This window comes from Nerophis lumbriciformis, linkage group LG32 (assembly GCF_033978685.3).
Source record: "Nerophis lumbriciformis linkage group LG32, RoL_Nlum_v2.1, whole genome shotgun sequence".
Lineage (NCBI taxonomy): Eukaryota > Metazoa > Chordata > Actinopteri > Syngnathiformes > Syngnathidae > Nerophis > Nerophis lumbriciformis.
This window is the reverse complement of record NC_084579.2, coordinates 11,394,571-11,420,469: the sequence shown is the minus strand read 5'-3', so window position 1 is coordinate 11,420,469 and position 25,899 is coordinate 11,394,571. Positions and strand designations below refer to the sequence as shown.

At 39.2% G+C, this 25,899-nt stretch overlaps 3 protein-coding genes across 4 annotated transcripts in view; 2 read left to right on the top strand and 1 right to left on the bottom strand.

The window, feature by feature from the left end:
* nup155 (nucleoporin 155) overlaps nucleotides 1–1,005 on the top strand; it is a 35,150-nt gene extending 34,145 nt beyond the window's left edge. The window contains exon 35 of the mRNA XM_061926842.1: nucleotides 23–1,005. Within this exon, the coding sequence (XP_061782826.1) occupies nucleotides 23–161 (139 nt within the window). The 3' untranslated portion in view covers nucleotides 162–1,005. The remainder of the gene's footprint in view (nucleotides 1–22) is intronic.
* A 7,379-nt stretch (nucleotides 1,006–8,384) lies between these two features.
* ora5 (olfactory receptor class A related 5) lies at nucleotides 8,385–9,431 on the bottom strand. The gene has a single exon (XM_061927246.1). The coding sequence runs from the start codon at nucleotides 9,429–9,431 to the stop codon at nucleotides 8,385–8,387; it is 1,047 nt and encodes a 348-aa protein (XP_061783230.1).
* Nucleotides 9,432–20,101: 10,670 nt separating this feature from the next.
* zdhhc8a (zDHHC palmitoyltransferase 8a) overlaps nucleotides 20,102–25,899 on the top strand; it is a 45,147-nt gene continuing 39,349 nt past the window's right edge. For both annotated transcript variants that reach the window (XM_061927252.2, XM_061927251.2), the window contains exon 1: nucleotides 20,102–20,514. In XM_061927252.2, coding sequence (XP_061783236.1) covers nucleotides 20,411–20,514 — 104 coding nt within the window. In that variant the 5' untranslated portion in view covers nucleotides 20,102–20,410. The remainder of the gene's footprint in view (nucleotides 20,515–25,899) is intronic.

Below are 25,899 nucleotides of genomic sequence, written 5' to 3'. Positions count from 1 at the left end.
CCAATTCAAATGTTCACCTCAGACGTCGCTTCACCAACGTCTGCCTGGACAACATCTGCGGGTACCTGGTGGAGTTGCAGTCTCTCAGCCCCAACGCTGCCCTTCAGCAGACCATCGGCAACTTCAAGTCTCTGCAAGCCAAACTGGAGAAACTTCACTGATGGCACCCAATCATCACGAGGACCTCCAACCTCTGTTGCCTTAACTGTCGGTGGTAAATCTGTCATGAAGAATATACAGGCTGAGTTCCCTGGAGTCACGGTAGGGCTAGTCTTCAGGGTTCAGAGTCGTGGTACATATGCATTATCTATCAGAGAGTCAGCGTTATGTCTTCAATGAACTTTGCTTGTTTGGTTTTCAATCTGCAGTAAAGAGCCCCAGTATGGCTTGCCGTGTGAGTTTAGTGCCAGGATATTGCCATCAGTAGACAGACGAGGCAGGTTTTATAACTTATTTAATGCTGTGTTATGTCCTCAAATACAACTTGGAGTGTAAATAGCCTCGCCAGACTCATTAAAACGACAAATACGACTTTTTGTACTGACGATGTACATACAAACCACTTGGCAACAGTGTTTGTTTGTTGCCAACCAAACTGATTTGTTCCATTTTTTGTACATAAAATGTGGTCGCTCCTTCATTTGTTGAAACAATAATCCCCCCCTTTTTTGATATTTGATATTTTTTAACACGCTGCTGCTCTTCACAAGGCCCGACTGTCATATTTGCTTTTGTAGGAACCCCTTTTAAATGTCAAAATTTATAAAAAGCCTCACTTTTTGTCCTTTGCCCAACCGTGTGGGAGAGAACAGCCTTAAAATGGCTGCATTGTTCATAATGCGACTCTGCAGAGGGACTGTAATTGGGTTTAATTGAAATGACACTCCGGTTTCCTATGCAGTCATCACAACAGAGCAGTTCATTGTTTTTCCTAATTAGCCGTTCGCTCGGGTATGCTCGCAAATGTGATTTTAGCCTCATGGAAATAAAGCAGTTTGGACTTGTTTTGGTTTGCTTTCTATCCATTTATCAAATGGCCACACATGATATTGTTTCCCCCCCCAATTTTTAAAATCATTTTTTATTAACCCTAAGGAGATTATTTTAAAGATAACACAAACAATTGTCAGTTTCCAAAAAGTGTTGAAATAATATATTGATATTTTATACAATTAAGTTGAAGGAGTATTTACATATTTTTGTGGGGTATTGATTTCCATGCTTTATTTATTTCCAGTATCGGATTGAAAACAAACTCCAAATGAATGAATGAAATAAGTTTATTTCGGTCATATAATCAACCATCAACCATTAACCATTGTGTGTGACCAGTTTAAGAGTACAGACTATACATATACAGTATAACAATCATACACATTTACACACAAAAGGAAAAGAAAAGAAAAAGCATGACCGAAAAAGGAATAGGCTGAAGCCAAAGCTTATATTTGCCTATCCTATATCTTCACTGAAAATAAGATTACCTGGAACATCAATGTAAAAAAAAAAAAAAAAATCAAAATCAATGGGATGAAAGTAATTGTTACTGTATTTTATAATTTTCAATTATCTCACCTTTCAATGTTTTTTTTAAACCTTAACAAAGAAGTACATGTCTTCAACTCATCACTGAGCTTGTTCCACCATTTAACTCCTAAAACTGAAATACATTTGTATTTAATATTTGTTCTTGCTTTACCTATTTCAAAAATCAATACCCCCTGTAAATTATGGTTTTCTCCTTTTAATTGAAATAACCTAAGAATACAAGCTGGAAGGCTGTTGTTCTTTACTCGAAACATAATTTCCATTGTTTTTAAAAACACAATATCTGAACATTTTAACACATTAGAACTTATGAATAATGGATTGGTATGTTCATTGTAGCACGCTTTGTGTATTATTCTAATGACCCTTTTTTGAAGTTTAATTATTGGGTCTATGTTTGTTCTATAAACATTTCCCCAAACTTCAACACAATATGTTAAATATGGAACAATAAAAGAATAATATAACATATGCAGACATTTCTTATTCAGCATGTGTTTTACTTTATAAAGAATGGCAATGGATTTGGATATTTTTCCCTTTATATATTCAATATCAAGCTCCTTTGGATTAAAACTTGTCAAAGTTCTCCAAAACAGCTGTAGAAATATTTGTTAAAAACAGTAATATTTGTATTCGGGTATTTTACACCCTTTGGAAGGTTGTATATTTATATAACAGCACAGTTTTTTTAATAGGCAAAACCCCAGAAACGGACACACCTTTAATTGTATACATAAAAGTTATACTTTTAAATACGAGTAAACTATACCTGTCAACCCTCCCAATTTACTTCTTTCCCAGCAAGAAAAAAAAAATCTCCTCAGGTATTACTGGAGCAGCACATGTGTAACATCTTTTCAGACCTTCAAAATAAAAGTACTACAGTAGGCAGTCTGTTCCAAATGGCAGAATGTCCCTCATTTTCTAGAGTGTTTGCCTTATTTTCAGTTGCAAATGTTGAGAGGTATGTTCCAAACATCATTCGTGACACACTCTTGCAGAAAACAGTATCAATTGAGACATTTTTCTGCATACCGTATTTCTCGGACTATAAATCGCAGTTTTTTTTCATAGTTTGGCCGGGGGTGCGACTTATACTCAGGAGCGACTTATGTGTGAAATGATTAACACATTAGCGTAAAATATCAAATATTATTTAGCTCATTCACGTGAGGGACTAGACGTATAAGATTTCATGGGATTTAACGATTAGGAGTGACAGATTGTTTGGTAAACGTATAGCATGTTCTATATGTTATAGTTATTTGAATGACTCTTACCATAATATGTTACGTTAACATACCAGGCACGTTCTCAGTTGGTTATTTATGCCTCATATAACGTACACTTATTCAGCCTGTTGTTCACTATTCTTTATTTATTTTAAATTGCCTTTCAAATGTCTATTCTTGGTGTTGGCTTTTATCAAATAAATTTCCCCCAAAAATGCAACTTATACTCCAGTGCGACTTATATATGTTTTTTTTCCTTCTTTATTATGCATTTTCGGCTGGTGCGACTTATACTCCGGAGCGACTTATAGTCCGCAAAATACGGTACATACTTGTTTAATTCGGTATTTTTTGTGATTAATCACATGCGTTAATTCCTATCTAATGTACACATACTGTAACAACTATCAATTTTATCAGGCAAATGAATGCGATATTTTTTTGTGATTAATCACATGAGTTGATTTATACCACTGATTATACCTAATATACGCATAGCTACTATACATTTTAGCAGGCAAACATCGGGAGCATGTGCGCTCAAAATAAATGGCGTGATTAATATGCGTACATACATGATAATGTGATTTTTTTTGTGATTAATCACATGAGTTAATTCCTATCTAATGTACACATACTGTAACTACTATCAATTTTATCAGTATTTACTGAACTCTGTATTTTTTGTGATTAATCACATGAGTTAATTCCTATAACTGATTATACCTAATATACACGTAATTACTATCAATTTTATCAGGCAAACATTTGCTGTTAAACTAAAATAACATGTGCGCTAAAAATACATTGCGTGATTAATATGCGTACATACTTGTTTAATTCGGTATTTTTTGTGATTAATCACATGAGTTAATTCCTATATAACTGATTATACTGTACCTAATATACACGTAATTACTATCAATTTTATCAGGCAAACATCAGGAACATGTGCGCTAAAAATAAATTGCGTACCGTATTTTTCGGACTGAAAGTCGCAGTTTTTTTCATAGTTTGGCCGGGCTCCAGTGCGACTTATATATATGTATTTTTCCTTCTTTATTATGCATTTTCGGCAGGTGCGACTTATATGCCGGTGCGACTTATACTCCGAAAAATACGGTAATTAATCTGCGTACAGACAATGACTAATGCGATATTTTTTGTGATTAATCACATTAGTTAATTCCTATTACTGATTATACTTAATACACACATAATTACTATAAATTTTTTCAGGCAAACATCAGGAGCATGTGCCCTCAAAATAAATGGCGTGATTAATATACGTACATACGTGATAATTCGATAGTTTTGTGATTAATCACACGAGTTAATTCCTATCTAATGTACACTTACTGTAACTACTATCAATTTTATCAGGCGGACATTTGCTGTTAAGCTAAAGGAACATGTGTGCTAAAAATAAATTGTGTGATTAATCTGCATACAGACAATAACTAATGCAATATTTTTTGTGATTAATCACATGAGTTAATTCCTATAAGTGATTATACCTAATATACACATAATTACTATCAATTTTATGAGGCAAACATTTGCTGTTAAACTAAAATAACATGTGCTGTAAAAATAAATTGCGTGATTAATCTGCGTACCGTATTTTCCGGAGTATAAGGCGCTCCGGAGTATAAGTCGCACCTGCCGAAAATGCATAATAAAGAAGGAAAAAAACATATATAAGTCGCACTGGAGTATAAGTCGCATTTTTGGGGGAAATTTATTTGATAAAACCCAACACCAAGAATAGACATTTGAAAGGCAATTTAAAATAATGAAAGAATAGTGAACACGCTGAATAAGTGTACGTTATATGAGGCATAAATAACCAACTGAGAACGTGCCTGGTATGTTAACGTAACATATTATGGTAAGAGTCATTCAAATAACTATAACATATAGAACATGCTATACGTTTACCAAACAATCTGTCACTCCTAATCGCTAAATCCCATGAAATTTTTTACGTCTAGTCTCTTACGTGAATGAGCTAAATAATATTATTTGATATTTTACGGTAATGTGTTCATAATTTCACACATAAGTCGCTCCTGAGTATAAGTCGCACCCCCGGCCAAACTGAAAAAAAACTGCGAATTTTAGTCCGAAAAATACGGTAATAATGTGATTTTTTTGTGATTAATCACATGAGTTCATTCCTATCTAATGTACACATACTGTAACTACTATCAATTTTATCAGGCAAATTAATGCAATATTTTTTTGTGATTAATCACATGAGTTGATTTATACCACTGATTATACCTAATATACGCATAGCTACTATGCATTTTAGCAGGCAAACATCGGGAGCATGTGCGCTCAAAGTAGATGGATAGATAGAGAGTACTTTATTGATTCTTTCAGGAGAGTTCTATAAGGAAAACTAAAATTCCAGCAGCAGTTTACAGAATTGAGATCGAATTTAAAAAGTAAATAATGGGGGTATAAATGGAAACAAAATAGAAAAATATTACAATAAGAATAAAAATAAAAAGCAACAATGAGAATGAAAATATAACAGTAAAATAAGAATATAACAAGAGAAACTAGGCAGTAGTGACCATGTTATGAAAAAGTATTGCACTGTTATTGTTTTGCATCCCCTATCATCCTAGTACCCCCCCCCCCCTATAAATTGCGTGATTAATATGCGTACATACATGATAATGTGATTTTTTTGTGATTAATCACATGAGTTAATTCCTATCTAATGTACACATACTGTAACTACTATCAATTTTATCAGGCAAAAATGTGTTAAGCTAAAGGAACATGTGCGCTAAAAATAAATTGCGTGATTAATATGCGTACATACGTTTTTAATTAGATTTTTTTGTGATTAATCACATGAGTTAATTCCTATCTAATGTACACATACTGTAACTACTATCAATTTCATCAGGCAAAAATGTGTTAAGCTGAAGGAACATGTGCGCTAAAAATAAATTGCGTGATTAATATGCGTACATACGTTTTTAATTAGATTTTTTTGTGATTAATCACATGAGTTAATTCCTATCTAATGTACACATACTGTAACTACTATCAATTTCATCAGGCAAAAATGTGTTAAGCTGAAGGAACATGTGCGCTAAAAATAAATTGCGTGATTAATATGCGTACATACGTTTTTAATTAGATTTTTTTGTGATTAATCACATGAGTTAATTCCTATCTAGTGTACACATACTGTAACTACTATCAGTTTCATCAGGCAAACATTTGCTGTCAATCTAAAGCAGGGGTCGGCAACCCGCGGCTCTCTTCAGCGCCGCCCTAGTGGCTCTCTGGAGCTTTTTCAGAAATGTATGAAAAATGGAAAAAGATGAGGGGAAAACAATCTATTTTTTGTTTTGATATCAAATCAAATCAAATCAACTTTATTTATGGTTTCTGTAGGAGGACAAACATGACACAAACCTCCCTAATTGTTATAAAGCACACTGTTTATATTAAACATGCTTCACTGATTCGAGTATTTGGTGAGCGCCGTTTTGTCCTAATTTTGGCGGTCCTTGAACTCACCTTAGTTTGTTTACATGTATAACTTTCTCCGACTTCTAGGACGTGTTTTATGCCACTTCTTTTTCTGTCTCATTTTGTCTACCAAACTTTTAAGGTTGTGCATGAAAGGTGAGTTTTGTTGATGTTATTGACTTGTTGGAGTGCTAATCAGACATATTTGGTCACTGCATGACTGCAAGCTAATCGATGCTAACATGCTATTTAGGCTAGCTATATGTACATATTGCATCATAATGCCTCATTTGTAGGTATATTTGAGGTCATTTAGTTTCCTTTAAGTCCTCTTAATTCAATGTATATCTCATGACACACTATCTGTATGCATACCTGCCAACTACTCCGGTTTTCCCGTAATTCGTACGGTTTTCATCAACCTATTCCGGGTTACGGTTGCAGTGATAAAAAATACGGTTTTTCATTAATTAAAAAATAAAAAAGGGTGAAAACTACGCGAATTGCACCTTGTGCAGACAAGATTTTTCGATCGGACACGGAGGAATTAGCGATGTAAAAGACCACGTTGGGACAAAAAAACACAAGTCTAATGCCGTTGCTAGCGATACAAGTGGAAAACTTTCAACGTTTTTCGTCGCCCAAACAGATTCTTTGGATGTGATAAATGCCGAAGTTTTATTTACGGAGGCAATAATTGAGCATGGATTTCCAATCGCACTGGCTGATCACATGGGACAGTTAAATGTTTGTAATGCAACCTTTAAAAATCATTACGCGGTGATCGCGGTCCCAAAAATAAACTTTTCTTGCATGATAATGTCCAGAAAAATTCGCTTCATATTACTATAGAGTCCTTTTAACGAATGAGTTTGATGGTTTATCACAAACCTTAAATGAAAGAAGTCCTTTGTTCTCCTGCACCATATGCATGCGCTTTGGCCTTGCTTCGTGTTTGGTGCGCAATCCTGTCGGCTGTATTTCACAGCACGACATACTGTTAAAAGTGTTTATACTATTTATGCTTTCAAGTCCAAGTTGAAGAAATCTTGTTAAATGTTGACAGCATAACTACCAAAATACAGAAGTATGTCCTTAATATTTTTGCAGTGCTATTTCTGTTGAAAAGTTCAAATGATTACATTAGAGATGTGATGTGCCACTTTTCAAGTGTCTGATGGCTTAAATTAATTTTCATTAATTTTTCATATTTTGAATTCTTTTGAAAGGCTTACAAAAAAACTACATTTGAATTGTAATTCCATGCTATTGACAGGACTATTAATTTTAATGAAGTTAGCTTACCATGTTTACAGTATGATAATTGTGATAGAAATGTGAATTTTAGGCACAGAATATTTTTTACAATTGAACAAGGCAGTAGATTATACAAGCTTGGACAGAAAGTTAATAATGACACCAATTATTTTTTTTATTGAATTGTTTAGTACTGTTTTACCATTTGTTTACTGTAAAAAGTGTTTATACTGTTTATACTTTCAATTAACAAATTGAAGTCTTGTGAAAGGTTGACAGGATAACTGGCATTAACTGTCAAAATAATTTCAAACTATTGAAGTTAGCTTACAGAATAAACATGTCAATCAACCCATATGATTTTTGCTGTAATATTTTTGTTTTGAAAAGTCACTGTGACTGATAGAAAAGTGATGGTTTTAGCAACATTTTAACCTGTCTGAATGCTAATAATCATTTTGCGTCGGGGGGCGAAGCCCTGAACCCTCCACCAGGACTTTGTCCTGGACCTACCGGGGCCTGCGGCCCTTGGACCCTGGCTACTAGGTTTTTCTGATTTCAAAAGTTGGCAGGTATGTTTATGTAATATGGCTTTTAATTTTTTTGCGGCTCCAGACAGATTATTTTTTGTATTTTTGGTCCAATATGGCTCTTTCAACATTTTGGGTTGCCGACCCCTGATCTAAAGGAACATGTGCGCTAAAAATAAATTGCGTGATTAATCTGTATAATGTAATTTTTTTGAGATTAATTACATGTGTTGACTTGCTACTTTTGACAGGCCGAGATCATTCGTCACTAATAATACACAACGACTATGATCAAGGCACACAGATGGAGCGTCTACCTTTTGCAAGAGCAAGTCAGCTTCTTGACGCCGTGCAGGAATATGTAAGGGATGATGCAGGTGTAGGAGGCTGCGATGTAGCTGGCCACCTCCACCACCAGCGAGGAGGTGTGGAAGTTGTTGGAGATGCGTAGCAGCAGATGAGTCAGCCAGCAGACCAAAAACACGCTGGCCACCGCCACCACGCTCTTGGCCGCCCTCACTTGCGAGTTTGAGCCGGGCTTCCCCTGCGCCTGGCCGGGCTTGGACGCCCGAGCGGGGTCTGGGTGTAAAGTGGAGGCTTGGCCTGCTTCCGGACCGGAGACACCAGTGTAGATGTGGGTTGCACTTCCGCTGCTCGGTCCAGAGACCACGTCGACGTCCCTTCCCTGAGCCTGCTGGTTCACGTTCTTGCCGAGCGCAGGGTTGTCGTGACTCCTGACGCGCTGCTGGTTCTGGAGCAGAGTCAGCACGATCTGACCGCTGGCCGTCAACAACCCAGCCAGAGGGAGAGCGTTAGCCAGCGTGAGGTAGAAGATGTCGTAGGTTTTCCTGGACAGGTCGTCGGGGAAGACGTCGATGCAGTCCTTCTCGCTCTCGTTGGTCCCGTCCACGGACACGAAGAAGAAGTGCGGGACGCTGAACACCAAAGCCGTGGTCCAGCTGCCGGCCAGCAGGCAGGCCACCAGGGACAGGTTGTCCAGCTTGACGGGGCCGCCGCCCCGCTTCAGGGAGCCCACCAGCTTCTGGTGCCAGAAGGCGCTGATGAAGAAGGTGGTGAAGATGCTGCTGGTCTCCGACAGGTCGGCGCTGAAGCGGAAGACGCCGCAGTAGGCCTCGCCCAGGAACCAGTGGCCGGCGAAGTCGGCGACGGTGTCGGGCAGGTCCACCAGGTAGTTGGTGATGAGGTTGGACACGGCCAGGTTGATGAAGAGGAGATCGTTGGTGCTCAGGCTGGACCTCTTGGACGGGATGGAGCTGATGGCCAGCCAGCTGTTGCCGATGACCCCCGCTAAGAACATGGCCGCTCGGATGATGGACTCGATCAGCTCCTCCACGTCCATTCTGGCGCACTCGCTGGTGACAACTGAAGGACCACTTCTGCCTAATAGCATGGCTGGAGACGCCTCCACCGTCCCCTGAGGGAGCGTTAGCTCCTGATTGAAGGAAGTTTCCTCCCAACACAACCGCTGGCTCGCACTTTTTATGCAGACTAAATAAACACTTTTTATCCAACATATTGTTGTATTATTCATGTGCCCTGCAGCCATCATGGCTTGCCTTCTATTTATCTGGCAGGAACAGATGAAAGAAAGTCGGATTTAGGTCACATTTTATCAAGCTTCCAAAACATTATAGTCTGACTCAAAATATTATTTCATATTTTTATAGTCTAAGGATTTAATTTATTTCCTTTTATATTTTCTATAAAAAATAATTATACGTTTTTTTGTTTTTTTTAGTAAATAAATGAATATTTGATTATTGTTTTTGCTGTAGGTCCTTAAAGCATACTTGCCAACCTTGAGACCTCCGATTTCGGGAGGTGGGGGGGTGGGGGTGGGGGGCGTGGTCGGGGGTGGGACTGGGGCGTGGTTGTGGGCGGGGGCGTGGTTAAGAGGGGAGGAGCTAGAATTCACCAAGTCAAGTATTTCATATATATATATATATATATATATATATATATATATATATATATATATATATATACATACATACATACAGTACATACATTTATATATATATATATATATATATATAAATGTATGTACTGTATGTATGTATATATATATATATATATATATATATATATATATACATACATACAGTACATACATTTATATATATATATATATATATATATATATATAAATGTATGTACTGTATGTATGTATATATATATATATATATATATATACATACATACAGTACATACATTTATATATATATATATATATATATATATATATATATACATCCTGAAAATATGCAAACAAAACTGTGTTTAGATAATTGATACTTCAAACTTGCATAAATAAATATTAAGGATATAACATAACTTTGCTTCTGAGAGCTTCAAAATGTAATGAATAAAATTCTAAAGTTGTTGATAAACAAGCAATTATTTTAATAATTAAATATGGTCATTATAAATGAATTATTATGATCATTTAAAATTAATTATTTCATATATGTTTATTTTAATGTATGATTCTATGGCTGGATGTAATAAGGAGTCAGAAAAAATACAAATAAAAACACAATTAATTTTGATGTTTTTAGCAAAATATAGTAAAAATGTATTTCGTTTTTTTTGTAATTAATAAATATATTTACTTTTAGGTAAGATAAACATAATAATAGAATGTATCTCTAGTCTGGATGATTTAGTTCTTGTCACCATGTTGTCCTCCTGTCATAAAAAAAAAAAAAAGGCTGTCCTCACTCAGGTCCGCATGGAGCTGGAGGGGGCGTGGCCTCCAGCTCCGGCTGAAAATCGGGAGATTTTCGGGAGAATATTTGTCCCGGGAGGTTTTCGGGTGAGGCGCTGAATTTCGGGAGTCTCCCGGAAAAGTCGGGAGGGTTGGCAAGTTTGCCTTAAAACATACTTGCCGACCCTCACTATTTTCCCAGGAGACTCCCGAATTTCAGTGCTCCTCCCGAAAATCTCTCGGGCTACCATTCTCCCGAATTTCTCCCGAATCCACCCGGACAACAATATTGTGGGCGTGCCTTAAAGGCACTGCCTCTAGCGTCCTCTACAACCTGTCGTCACGTCCGCTTTTCCTCTATACAAACAGCGTGCCGGCCCAATCACATAATATATGCGGCTTTTGAACACACATAAGTGAATGCAATTCATACTTGGTCAACAGCCATACAGGTCACACTGAGGGTGGCCGTACAAACAACTTTAACACTGTTACAAATATGCGCCACACTGTGAACACCACACCAAACAAGAATGACAAACACATTTCGGGAGAACATCCGCACCGTAACACAACATAAACACAACAGAACAAATAACCAGAATCCCTTGCAGCACTAACTCTTCCGGGACGCTACAATATACACCCCCCGCTACCACCAAACCCCTGGAGGTCTCAAGGTTGGCAAGTATGCCTTAAAGACAGCGTTCCTGTCATTTACAGCAGTGTTTTTCAACCTTTTTTTTTAGCCAAGGCACATTTTTTTTCATAAAAAAAATACGGAGGCACACCACCAGCAGAAAAGGTTAAAAAATGAAACTCCACCAGGTTTGTCGTGCCTTATTTTTGTCATGTCTGTGTGATCATGTTTTGTTTTAGTCAGGTTCGGTTTTCTTTTTGGACTTTTTGTGCACTTTTGTTTTGTTTTGTCACCATAGCAACCCATTAGTTTTCACCTGTCACGTCACGCATCTGTTTCACGTTTTGAGTCACGCACCTGTTTTCGTTAATCATGTAGGTAGTGTTTAAGTTCATTGTTTTCAGTTCGTCGTCCTGGCGAAATCCCGCATTTATGCTTCTGCACACTCTCCACACCCTTATGACCCTTGCTGCTCTTTTTTCATGCCGGTTCCATGCCAAGTAAGTTTTTGTTTATTAAGCCACAGTTAGTGTTTTTTGTTGTTCATAGTTTCTGCCTTTGTGCAAGTATTTGTTTTCATAGCCAAGTCATTTCTCCGCCACTGTGCGCGCTTTTTGTTTGTACTTTTTTGTAGTTATAGTGTTTAAATAAATCATGCCACATCTGGTCCAATTCACTTGCACCTCGGGAGAACAAACCACGCCACAGTCCTAGTCGTGACAAGTTTGTTGTTGTTTCCTGTGTGTAGTGCTTTAGTTTCTGTCTTCACTGCAAAAAGTCAGTGTACAAAAACAAGAAAAAAAAAATACAAAAATGAGGGGTATTTTATTTGAACTAAGCAAAATTATCTGCCAATAGAACAAAAAAATTCGGCTTGTCAAGACTTTCCAAAACAAGTAAAATTAGCTAACCTCAATGAACCCAAAAATACCTTAAAATAAGTATATTCTCACTAATAACAAGTGCACTTTTCTTGGTAGAGGAAAAAAAAGAGACCTTTTTGCTCAATATGTTGAAAAATATTCTTAAATGAAGTAAATGCTAGTGCCATTATCTTGACATAATGATATGCGCTCGGCATTACATTTCTTCAAACCAGCAAACTTATACTAAAAACTGATTTATTGTTCTTAATGGAAAGGCAACAAGGCACCGCTTGTTACTCTCGGCGTCTACTCGCCGCTCAGGCAAATCATATTGTCTAAAAATGCATTTTTCCATGGATAACATGACATCATCGCGCCAAGTGCGTGCTCTTTCAGTCAATTAGTGCGCATATATACAAGCCCGGCCCCCGGCCATAATTTTTTTAATTGTAATTTTGAAGAATTTATCTGAATGTGCATGAACTATTTCTGTTCAAAATAGTTAGAAATGTTAAATGTTTAAATATTAACTGTCAGTTTACTGTACTGTGCCAACTGTACTACTATATGAGTACATATTTTCTATTGTTTCATTGAAAATAAAACAGCAAAGTCCATTTGGCTGTCATCTGTTTTAATTATGAGACACAATTGTGTCAAAGTCATGATTTTTTTTTTCATGCTTGAAATAAGAAATGATTACTTTAAAAAAGTAGTTTTATACTTGTGAGTGTTGATGACACAGCTTTGCAACACTTGATATTCTAGTTTCAAGCATGTTTTACTCAATATAGGTCATCACATCTCAGCAACAAGCTGTAATATCTTACTGAGATCATTTAGGACCAAAACACTTAAAACAAGTAAAACACTCTAACATAAAATCTGCTTAGTGAGAAGAATTATTTTATCAGACAGAAAATAAGCAAATATCACCCTTATTTGAGATATTTAATCTTACTTAGATTTCAGTTTTTGCAGTGTTGCGCTGTTATTTTGGTGACTCTTCCTGTTTTGTTGGTGCCTTTAAGCGCTTTTGCCCGCACCTGCTTTGTTTTCGCAATCAAGACTATTTCAGTTGTGCGTACGCTATCCTTCTTTGTGGGGACATTGTTGATTGTCATGTCATGTACGCATGTGCTTTGTGGACGCCGTCTTTGCTCCACACGCTGTAAGTTTTTGCTGTCGTCCAGCATTCTGTTTTTGTTGACTTTGTAGCCAGTTCAGTTTTACTTTTGTTTTACATAGCCATCCTTATGCTTCAGTGCCTTTTTCTAGCATAACTTAACCCTTAATTTTTGGTTTAAGGGTTACATACCTTTTTTACCTGCATGCTGTCTCCCGCTGTGCTCTGCATATTGGGATCACGACAAACCATCCTCGACGCGTTCCGACTTTTACAAAGCAATGAACTACCTGCTGTCACCTACTGATATGGAGTATTACAAGATTATTTTTTGTGGTAGGTCCTTAGAACAGCCGAGCACTCCTGTCATGTGGAGGATCTTTGTTTTGCATAAGGTCCTTATAAATAGCAGGGCTCTTCTGTGTATTGAGGATCTTTGACTCAAATTTTAGCGGTAGGAGCTAAAAAAAACAAAAACAGCATTCGTGTCAAATACAGAATCTTTGACTGGCCTCAAAAAAAAGTATTTTAACTAGTGTTTTTGTCGCTGGCCCCTAAGAACAGCACAACTTGTTATATAGATGATCTTTGACCAGCATTTTAGAAGTAGGTCCTTAAAGACAGTGTTCCTGTCATAGAGGATCTTTGACTGTTTTTATAGCGGGTCCTTAAAAAGAGCACAACATTCTTGTTATATGGACGATCTTTGACTAGAATTTTAGCAGTAGGTCCTAAAAAACAGAGCTCGTGTCAAATAGAGAATCTTTGACTGCCCTTAAAAAAATGTTCTTGTCATGTTGAGGATTTTGACTAGTGTTTTTGTAGCCGGTCCCTAAGAACAGCAGAACTTGTGATATACAGTAGATGATCTTTGACCAGCATTTTAGAAGTAGGTCCTTAAAACAGTGTTCTTGTCATAGAGGATCTTTGACTGGTTTTATAGTAGGTCCTTAAAAACAGCAGAACTTTCCTGTTATATAGACGATCTTTGACTAGAATTTTAGCAGTAGGTCCTTAAAAAAAGTGTTCCTGTCATGTTGAGGATTTTGACTGGTGTTTTTGGAGACAACCCCTAAAAACAGCAAAATATTTGTGTTATATAAAAATGTATGCATTAGGTACTAAAACAGAGCACTTCTGTCAAATGGAGGATCTTTGACTGACCTTAAAAACATGTTCTTGTCATGTCGAGGATTTTAACGTGTGTTTTTGTAGCCGGTCCCTAAGAACAGCAGAACTTGTTATATAGATGATCTTTGACCAGCATTTTAGCAGGAGGTCCTTAAAAACAGTGTTCCTGTCATTTAGACAATCTTTGATTAGCATTTTTTTGTAGTAGGTTCTTAGAACAACAGAGCACTCCTGTCATGTGGAGGATCTTTGTTTTTGCATAAGGTCCTCACTTCTGTGTATTAAGGATCTTCGACTAAAATGATAGCAGTAGGTCTTAAAAAACAGAGCTCGTGTCAAATAGAGAATCTTTGACTGGCCTTTAAAAAAAAGTGTTCTTGTCATGTTGAGGATTTTGACTATTGTTTTTGTCGCCGGTCCCTAAAGACAGCAGAACTTGTTATATAGATGATCTTTGACCAGCATTTTAGCAGGAGGTCCTTAAAAACAGTGTTCCTGTCATAGAGGATCTTTGACTGTTTTAATAGCAGGTCCTTAAAAACAGCAGAACATTCCTGTTATATGGACGATCTTTGACTAGAATTTTAGCAATAGGTCCTTTTAAAAAAGTGTTCCTGTCATGTCGAGGATTATGACTGGTGTTTTTGTAGACAACCCCTAAAAACAGCAAAATATTTTTGTTATATAAAAATGTTTGCATTAGGTACTAAAACAGAGCACTTCTGTCAAATGGAGGATCTTTGACTGACCTTAAAAACATGTTCTTGTCATGTCGAGGATTTTGACAAGTGTTTTTGTAGCCGGTCCCTAAGAACAGCAGAACTTGTTATATAGATGATCTTTGACCAGCATTTTAGCAGGAGGTCCTTAAAAACAGTGTTCCTGTCATTTAGACAATCTTTGATTAGCATTTTTTGTAGTAGGTTCTTAGAACAACAGAGCACTCCTGTCATGTGGAGGATCTTTGTTTTTGCATAAGGTCCTCACTTCTGTGTATTGAGGATCTTCGACCAAAATGTTAGCAGTAGGTCTTAAAAAACAGAGCTTGTGTCAAAAAGAGAATCTTTGACTGGCCTTAAAAAAAAAGTGTTCTTGTCATGTTGAGGATTTTGACTAGTGTTTTTGTAGCCGGTCCCTAAGGACAGCAGAACTTGTTATATAGACGATCTTTGACCAGCATTTTAGCAGGAGGTCCTTAAAAACAGTGTTCCTGTCATAGAGGATCTTTGACTGTTTTTATAGCGGGTCCTTAAAAACAGCAGAACATTCTTGTTATATGGACGATCTTTGACTAGAATTTTAGCAGTAGGTCCTAAAAAACAGAGCTTGTGTCAAATAGAGAATCTTTGCCCTTAAAAAAAAGTGTTCTTGTCATGTGGAGGATTTTGACAAGTGTTTTTGTAGCCGGTGCCTAAGAACACTACAACTTGTTATATAGATGATCTTTGACCAGCATTTTAGAAGTATAGGTCCTTAAAGACAGTGTTCCTGTCATAGAGGATCTTTGACTGTTTTAATAGTAGGTCCTTAAAAACAGCAGAACATTCTTGTTATGTGGACGATCTTTGACTAGAATTTTAGCAGTAGGTCCTAAAAAACAGAGCTCGTGTCAAATAGAGAATCTTTGACTGGCCTTAAAAAAAAGTGTTCTTGTCACGTCGAGGATTTTGACAAGTGTTTTTGTAGCCGGTCACTAAGAACAGCAGAACTTATGATAAACAGTAGATGATCTTTGACCAGCATTTTAGCAGGAGGTCCTTAAAAAAAGTGTTCCTGTCTTGTCGAGGGTTTTGACTAGTGTTTTTTTAGACAACCCCTAAAAACAGCAAAACATTTTTGTTATATAGATGATCTTTGACTAGCTTTTATGCATTAGGTACTAAAAACAGAGGGCTTCTGTCAAATAGAGGATCTCTGACTGACCTTAAAAAATGTCCTTGTGATGTCGAGGACTTTAACTAGTGTTTTTGTGGCCAGTCCCTAAGAACAGTACAACTTGTTATATAGACGATCTTTGACCAGCATTTTAGCAGTATAAAAATAGTGTTCTGTCATAGAGGATCTTTGACTGTTTTTACAGTAGGTCCTTAGATATTTTAGCATTGGTTACTTAAAAACTGTAAAGCACTCCAGTTGTAAATGAATCTTTGACCTTTTTTAGAGTAGGTCTTTAAAAAGTGTTCTTGTCATGTTAAGAATTTGACTAATGTTTTTATAGCGAGTCCTTAAAAACAGCAGAACACTTTTGTTATATGGAGGATCTTTGACTAGAATTTTAGAAGTAGGTCCTTAAAAAAAGTGTTCCTGTCATGTCGAGGATTTTGACTTATGTTTTTTTAGACAACCCCTAAAAACAGCAAAACATTTTTGTTATATAGATGATCTTTGACTAGCTTTTATGCATTAGGTACTAAAAACAGAGGGCTTCTCTCAAATAGAGGATCTCTGACTGACCTTCAATAATGTTTTTGTCATGTGGAGGATTTTGACTAGTGTTTTTGTAGCCGGTCCCTAAAAACAGCACAACTTGTTATATAGACGATCTTTGACCAGCATTTTAACAGTAGGTCCTTAAAGACAGTGTTCCTGTCATAGAGGATCTTTGACTGTTTTTACAGTAGGTCCTTAGATCTTTTAGCGTTAGGTACTTAAAAACAGTAAAGCACTCCTGTTGTATAAAAATCTTTGACTTTTTTGTAGTGGAGGTCCTCAAAAAGTGTTCCTGTCATGTTAAGGATTTGACTAATGTTTTTATAGCAGGTCCTTAAAAACTGCAGAACACTTTTGTTATATGAACGATTTTTGACTCGAATTTTAGCAGTAGGTCCTTAAAAACAGTGTTCCTGTCTTGTTGAGGATTTTGACTAGTGTTTTTGTAGACAACCCCTAAAAACAGCAAAACATTTTTGTTATATAGACGATCTTTGACTATAGCTTTTATGAATTAGGTACTAAAAAACAGAGGGATTCTGTCAAATAGGGGATCTCTGACTGACCTTGAAAAAATGTCTTGTGATATTGAGGATTTTAACTCGTGTTTTTGTGACCAGCCCCTAAAAACAGCAAACCATTTTTGTTGTATAGACAATCTTTGACTACCTGTAGTTTTTATGCATTAGGTACTAAAAACAGAGCACATCAAATAGAGGATCTCTGACTGACTTAAAAAAAAAATTATTGTCATGTCGAGGATTTTAACGAGTGTTTTTGTAGTCGGTCCCTAAAAACAGCAAAACGTTGATGTATAGACAATCTTTGACTAGCATTTAAGCATTAGGTACTAAAAACACAGCACTTCTGTCAAATAGAAGATCTTTGACTGACCTTTAATAAAGTGTTCTTGTGATGTCAAGGATTTTGACTAGTGTTTTGTAGCTGGTCTCTAAAACAGCAAGACATTTTTGTTGAATAGACAATCTTTGAGTAGCATTTTAGCAGTTTGTACTAAAAAAGCAGAGTGCTTCTACTTTTTGGAGGACCGTTGACTGTTTTTGCAGTTGGTTCTTCAAAACAGCAGAGCATTCTTGTCTTACAGACAATCTTCGACTAACTTTAAAAAAACCAAAAAAAAACAGTGTTCTGTCAAAGAGGAACTTTGACTGTTTTTAGAAAAGGTCCTTAAATAAGTGTTGAAGATTTTGTAGCAGGTCTTTAACAGACATATATATTATAAGTTGTTGGTCCCTAAAAACGTCAGAACATTTTTGTTGTATAGATGATTTTTGACTTGATATTTTAGCATCAGGTGCTAAAACTCCTGTCGTTTTCGAATGTCTTTAAAGCATCATATAGAACATGGGTGTCAAACTCTGGCCCACGGGCCAAAGTTGGCCCGCCGTGTAATTTCACTTGGCCCGTGAGGCAATATCAAATTAACACTAGAGCTGGCCCGCCGATCATATGCAGTACACCGCTAATTCTCATACTTGCCAAACCTCCCGGGAGACTTCCAAATTTCAGTGCCCCTCTCGAGAATTGTAACGTCCCCTTTTCGTCCAGTCCAACGAGTGCTGGCTCAGTTACATAATATGTGCAGCTTTGGGACACGCACACAGAAGTGAATGCAACGCATACTTGATCTTCAGCGGTACAGGTCACACTGAGGGTGCCAGTATAAAAACCTTTAACATTGTTACAAATATGCGCCACACTGTGAATCCACACCAAACAAGAATGACAAACACATTTTGGGAGAACATCCGCACAGTAACACAACATAAACACAACAGAACAAATACCCAGAACCCTTTGCAACACTAACTCTTACGGGACGCTACAAGGTGTGTGTGTGTGTGTGTGTGTGTGAGGGGGGGGGAGCGGTGTTTGGAGGTAGCGGGGGGTGTATATTGTAGCGTCCCGGAAGAGTTAGTGCTGCAAAGGGTTCTGGGTATTTGTCCTGTTGTGTTTATGTTGTGTTACTGTGCGGATGTTCTCCCGAAATGTGTTTGTCATTCTTGTTTGGTGTGGGTTCACAGTGTGACGCATATTTGTAACAATGTTAAAGTTGCTTATACGGCCACTCTCAGTGTAAACTGTATCGCTGTTGATGAAGTATGCTTTGCATTTACGCGTGTGTGCGTACAGGAACCGCTCATATCTTGTGACTGGGCCGGCACGTTGTTAAAAGGGATGAAAAGTGGACGTGACGTCAGCTTGTAGAGGACGTTAAAAGCAGTGCCTATAAGGCACGCCCCCAAGACTGTGGAATACGAGATATAATGACTGATGAACACTTTCGTTCGATAATGAAGGTTGCCTCAGCTCAAAGCCTGAGCCCCGACATTAATGAACTAGCATCCAAGAAAAGATGGCAGGTATCTGGCTTGGGCACATCAGATTAGATCAGTGTGTTGCAAACTGAGCAGTTTAAAGTCCTGAATGGTTGGTTTATTCATTGTTATTTTATTTTCTAATGTTTTAGCCTGTGGAAAAAGTTAATGTTGATATTTACCTCAGAAGACTGCAAATAGAAAAGAGGCATTCAATTTTTATTTAAATTGTATTTGATATGCCATTGACTTTTTTTTAATTATTATTATTATTATTTGAAACTCGATTTTGCATGTCACTTTAAAGTTATATAAGCCTTGCTTGTTCAATATTCAATGCAAAACTTGTTTGGGTCCCTATTAAAAAGGTTAATTTGTTCAATCTTGGCCCGCGGCTTTGTTCAGTTTTAAATTTTGGCCCACTCTGTATTTGAGTTTAACACCCCTGATATAGAATATATAAGTGGTTTTTGTCGCCCCCCAGTGGTCAGATAAAATACAACAGGATTAGTAAGGTAGGTGCAATGTTTATATACAATCTAAATGTTTATATACAATCTAAATGCCATCAAAGTGATGTTTTACACGTGCTTTTTATTAGAAAATGATTAGAAAAGAGAATGTTTGAATGTTTTTGGACATAATGATCGAAGCCGAGACTTTTTACGTGATGTGTTCCTTTAAAGATGCTCATAAAGTTGTATTATCATGTTTGAAAGTAGACATACTTTGTGTTTGACTTGTATAAAATATACTAATAATAGTTTTTTTGTTTTTTTTAAGTCACCTCTCGCCCATTTAGTGTGCTGTGGTGGACTTTCACGTCACCCACGAGTGAAAGCTCCACCTTTGGGATGAAGCGAAGCTGCCAGCTCTCACTGCCCTGCAGGGACTCTCAGGACTGGGATGCGCTCTTCCTCCTCCTCCTCCTCCTCCTCTTCCTCCCACAGTCTTTTTCCACCAGAACATGCTTCTTTTTTTCTTCCAGGGACTTTTCCACGCTCGGACTAGCGAGGACGTGCTCGGTCTTCTCCCCGCCGCTATGACTATGACACGGGAGTGAGCGCGCCCAGGACAGGATGCCCGCCAGCGGCACCGACTCGCTCAAAGCGTCCGCTTTCATTCCGGTGTGCACGGCCGCCTTCCTGCTGGTGGCGGCCACGTCACTCTTCTTCGTCTTCACGTGAGTCCCCCGCACTTTTCACTCTTATTGTCGATACATGCACCCTTTTAGAGGAGCCGATACCAACTTTCAGACATATGTGCAACATGCATCCAACCTACCTTGTCTCCACTGTATGCACACTGTACATACATCCAACCACCCATGCATCATCCATCCAGCATGCGCCCCATCATCCATGAATGCACATGTAGCATCCAACCAACCAATAATGCAACGTGCATCCAACCAACCTTGTCTCGGCTGTATGAATACTGTACATGCATCTCAACGTCCACCCATGCATGCATCCAACCACCCATGCATCTCAACATCCATCCATGCATGCATCCAACCAACCACCAATGCATTATCCATCCAGCATGTGTCCCATCATCCATGAATGCAAACGTAGCCATCCAACCAACTTAATAATGCAAAGTGCATCCAACCAACCTTGTCTCCATTGTATGCATACTGTACTTGCATCTCAACATCCAACCACCCATGCATCTCAACATCCATCCCTGCATGCATCCAACCAACCACCAATGCATCATCCATCCACCATGTGTCCCATCATCCATGAATGCACATGTAGCCATCCAGCCAACCAATAATGCAACATGCATCCAACCAACCTTGTTTCGCCTGTATGCATACTGTACTTGCAGCTCAACATCCAACCACCCATGCATCTCAACATCCATCCATGCATGCATCCAACCGCCCATGCATCTCAACATCCCTCCATGCATGCATCCAACCACCCATGCATCTCAACATCCATCCATGCATGCATCCAACCAACCACCAATGCATCATCCATCCAGCATGCGTCCCATCAACCATGAATGCACATGTAGCCCTCCAACCAACCAATAATGCAACATGCATCCAACCAACCTTGTTTCGGCTGTATGCATACTGTACTTGCATCTCAACATCCAACCACCCATGCATCTCAACATCCAACCACCCATGCATCATCCATCCACCATGTGTCCCATCCTCCATGAATGCACATGTAGCCCTACAACCAACCAATGATGCAACACGCATCCAACCAATCAACCTTGTCTTGACTGTATGCATACTGTACATGCATCTCAACATTCAACCACCCATGCATCTCAACATCCATCCATGCATGCATCCAACCACCCATGCATCTCAACATCCATCCATGCATGCATCCAACCACCCATGCATCTCAACATCCATCCATGCATGTATCCAACCAACCACCAATGCATCATCCAACCAGCATACGTCCCATCATCCATGAATGCACATGTAGCCCTCCAACCAACCAATAGTGCAACATGCATCCAACCAACCTTGTCTCGGCTGTATGCATACTGTACATGCATCTCAACATCCAACCACCCATGCATCTCAATATCCATCCATGCATGCATCCAACCACCCATGCATCTCAACATCCATCCATGCATGCATCGTCCATCCAGCATGTGTCCCATCATCCATGAATGCACATGTAGCCATCCAACCAATCAACAATGCAACATGCATCCAACCAACCTTGTCTCGACTGTATGCATACTGTACTTGCAGCTCAACATCCAACCACCCATGCATCTCAACATCCAACCACCCATGCATCATCCATCCAGTATGTGTCCCATCATCCATGATCACACATGTAGCCATCCAACCAACCAATAATGCAACATGCATCCAACCAACCTTGTCTCGGCTGTATGCACACGCATCTCAACATTCAACCACCCATGCATCTCAACATCCATCCATGCATGCATCCAACCAACCACAAATGCATCCTCCATCCAGCATGTGTCCCATCATCCATGAATGCACATGTAGCCATCCAACCAACCAATAATGCAACGTGCATCCAACCAACCTTGTCTCCATTGTATGCATACTGTACTTGCATCTCAACATCCAACCACCCATGTATTATCCATCCAGCATGTGTCCCATCATCCATGAATGCACATGTAGCCATCCAACCAACCAACCAACAATGCAACATGCATCCAACCAACCTTGTCTCGGCTGTATGCATACTGTACTTGCAGCTCAACATCCAACCACCCATGCATCTCAACATCCAACCACCCATGTACTATCCATCCAGCATGTGTCCCATCATCCATGAATGCACATGTAGCCCTCCAACCAACCAATAATGCAACATGCATCCAACCAACCTTGTTTCGGCTGTATGCATACTGCACTTGCATCTCAACATCCAACCACCCATGCATCTCAACATCCAACCACCCCATGCATCATCCATCCAGTATGTGTCCCATCATCCATGAAAGCACATGTAGCCCTCCAATCAACCGATAATGCAACATGCATCCAACCAATCAACCTTGTCTTGACTGTATGCATACTGTACATGCATCTCAACATTCAACCACCCATGCATCTCAACATCCATCCATGCATGCATCCAACCACCCATGCATCTCAACATCCATCCATGCATGCATCCAACCAACCACCAATGCATCATCCACCCAGCATGTGTCCCATCATCCATGAATGCAAACGTAGCCATCCAACCAACCAATAATGCAACGTGCATCCAACCAACCTTGTCTCCATTGTATGCATGCTGTACTTGCATCTCAACATCCAACCACCCATGTATTATCCATCCAGCATATGTCCCTTCATCCATGAATGCACGTGTAGCCATCCAAACAACCAACCAACAATGCAACATGCATCCAACCAACCTTGTCTCGGCTGTATGCACACTGTACATGCATCTCAACATCCAACCACCCATGCATCTCAACATCCAACCACCCATGTATTATCCATCCAGCATGTGTCCCATCATCCATGATCACACAAGTAGCCATCCAACTAACCAATAATATAACATGCATCCAACCAACCTTGTCTCGGCTGTATGCACACGCATCTCAACATTCAACCACCCATGCATCTCAACATCCATCCATGCATGCATCCAACCACCAATGCATCATCCATCCAGCATGCGTCCCATCATCCATGAATGCACATGTAGCATCCAACCAACCAATAATGCAACGTGCATCCAACCAACCTTGTCTCGGCTGTATGCATACTGTACATGCATCTCAACATCCAACCACCCATGCATCATCCATCCAGCATGTGTCCCATCATCCATGAATGCACATGTAGCCATCCAACCAACCAACAATGCAACATGCATCCAACCAATCAACCTTGTCTTGACTGTATGCATACTGTACATACATCTCAACATTCAACCACCCATGCATCTCAACATCCACCCATGCATGCATCCAACCACCCATGCATCTCAACATCCATCCATGCATGCATCCAACCTACCACCAATGCATCATCTATCCAGCATGTGTCCCATCATTCATGAATGCAAATGTAGCCATCCAACCAACCATTAATGCAACGTGCATCCAACCAACCTTGTCTCCATTGTATGCATACTGTACTTGCATCTCAACATCCAACCACCCATGAATCTCAACATCCAACCACCCATGTATTATCCATCCAGCATGTGTCCCTTCATCCATGAATGCACGTGTAGCCATCCAACCAACCAACAATGCAACATGCATCCAATCAACCTTGTCTCGGCTGTATGCATACTGTACTTGCAGCTCAACATCCAACCAACCATGCATCTCAACATCCAACCACCCATGCATCATCCATCCAGCATGTGTCCCATCATCCATGAATGCACATGTAGCGATCCAACCAACCAATGATGCAACACGCATCCAACCAATCAGCCTTGTCTTGACTGTATGCATACTGTACATGCATCTCAACATCCAACCACCTATGCATCTCAACATCCATCCGTGCATGCATCCAACCACCCATGCATCTCACCATCCATCCATCCATGCATCCAACCACCAATGCATCGTCCAGCCAACATTTGTCCCATCATTCATGAATGCAAATGTAGCTATCCAACCAACCAATAATGCCACATGCATCCAACCAACCTTGTCTCCATTGTATGCATACTGTACATGCATCTCAACATCCAACCACCCATGTATCATCCATCCAGCATGCGTCCCATCATCCATGAATGGATGATTCAACCGATCATGCACACACTGTACGTATCCAACCAACCATCAATGCAACGCCCAGCCATCAGATCCTGCATCCAACGTCCAGCCATCCAGCCTTGAGTCATACATGTGTCCAAGTGTCACATACTGTCAGCATCCATCCATATCTACATGCATCCATCATCATCCACAAACCTGTCACAATCCATTCACATCCATCCACTCCTGCGCTTTATCATCCAACCCATTCATTCATTCATCCGTCCAGCCATGGAATCCTGCATTCATGCCTCTATGCATCCATCCATCCATACATCGTTGCATCCAACTGTCAATCCAACATCCATCCATCCAATCCACTTTATTTATATAGCACATTTAAACAACACATTTTTTTCCCCCAAATGCTGCACAACAATATTAAAAACAATATTAAAAACAATATTAAAAACAATATTCAAATATTATCCTTAGCTCCACCAATGACTGAATAAAAACAAAACATAAATAAATATAAAAACAATATAAAAATAAATATCCATGGGCTCCTACACTGATCCATGCACATATGCATCCATTCATTGGATGCTGCATTCATGCCTGCATGCATCCATCCAACCACTTAAGCAACATCCATCCATCCATGGGATCCTGCATCCATCGCTCTATGCATCCATCCATGCATCCATCGTTGCATCCAACCGTCAATCCAACATCCACCCATGGGCTCTTACACTGATCCATGCACATATGCATCCATCCAACCAACCATCCATCCATCCATTGGATGCTGCATTCATGCCTGCATGCATCCATCCAACCACTTAAGCAACATCCATCCATCCATGGGATCCTGCATCCATCGCTCTATGCATCCATCCATACATCCATCGTTGCATCCAACCGTCAATCCAACATCCACCCATGGGCTCTTACACTGATCCATGCACATATGCATCCATCCAACCAACCATCCATCCATTCATTGGATGCTGCATTCATGCCTGCATGCATCCATCCAACCACTTAAGCAACATCCATCCATCCATGGGATCCTGCATCCATCGCTCTATGCATCCATCCATACATCCATCGTTGCATCCAACCGTCAATCCAACATCCACCCATGGGCTCTTACACTGATCCATGCACATATGCATCCATCCAACCAACCATCCATCCATCCATCCATCCATCCATTGGATGCTGCCTTCATCCCTCTATGCATCTGTCCATACATGCATCGTTGCATCCAACCGTCAATACAGCATCCATCCATGGGCTCTTGCTTCGATCATGCACACGCTGTACATATCCAACCAACCATCAA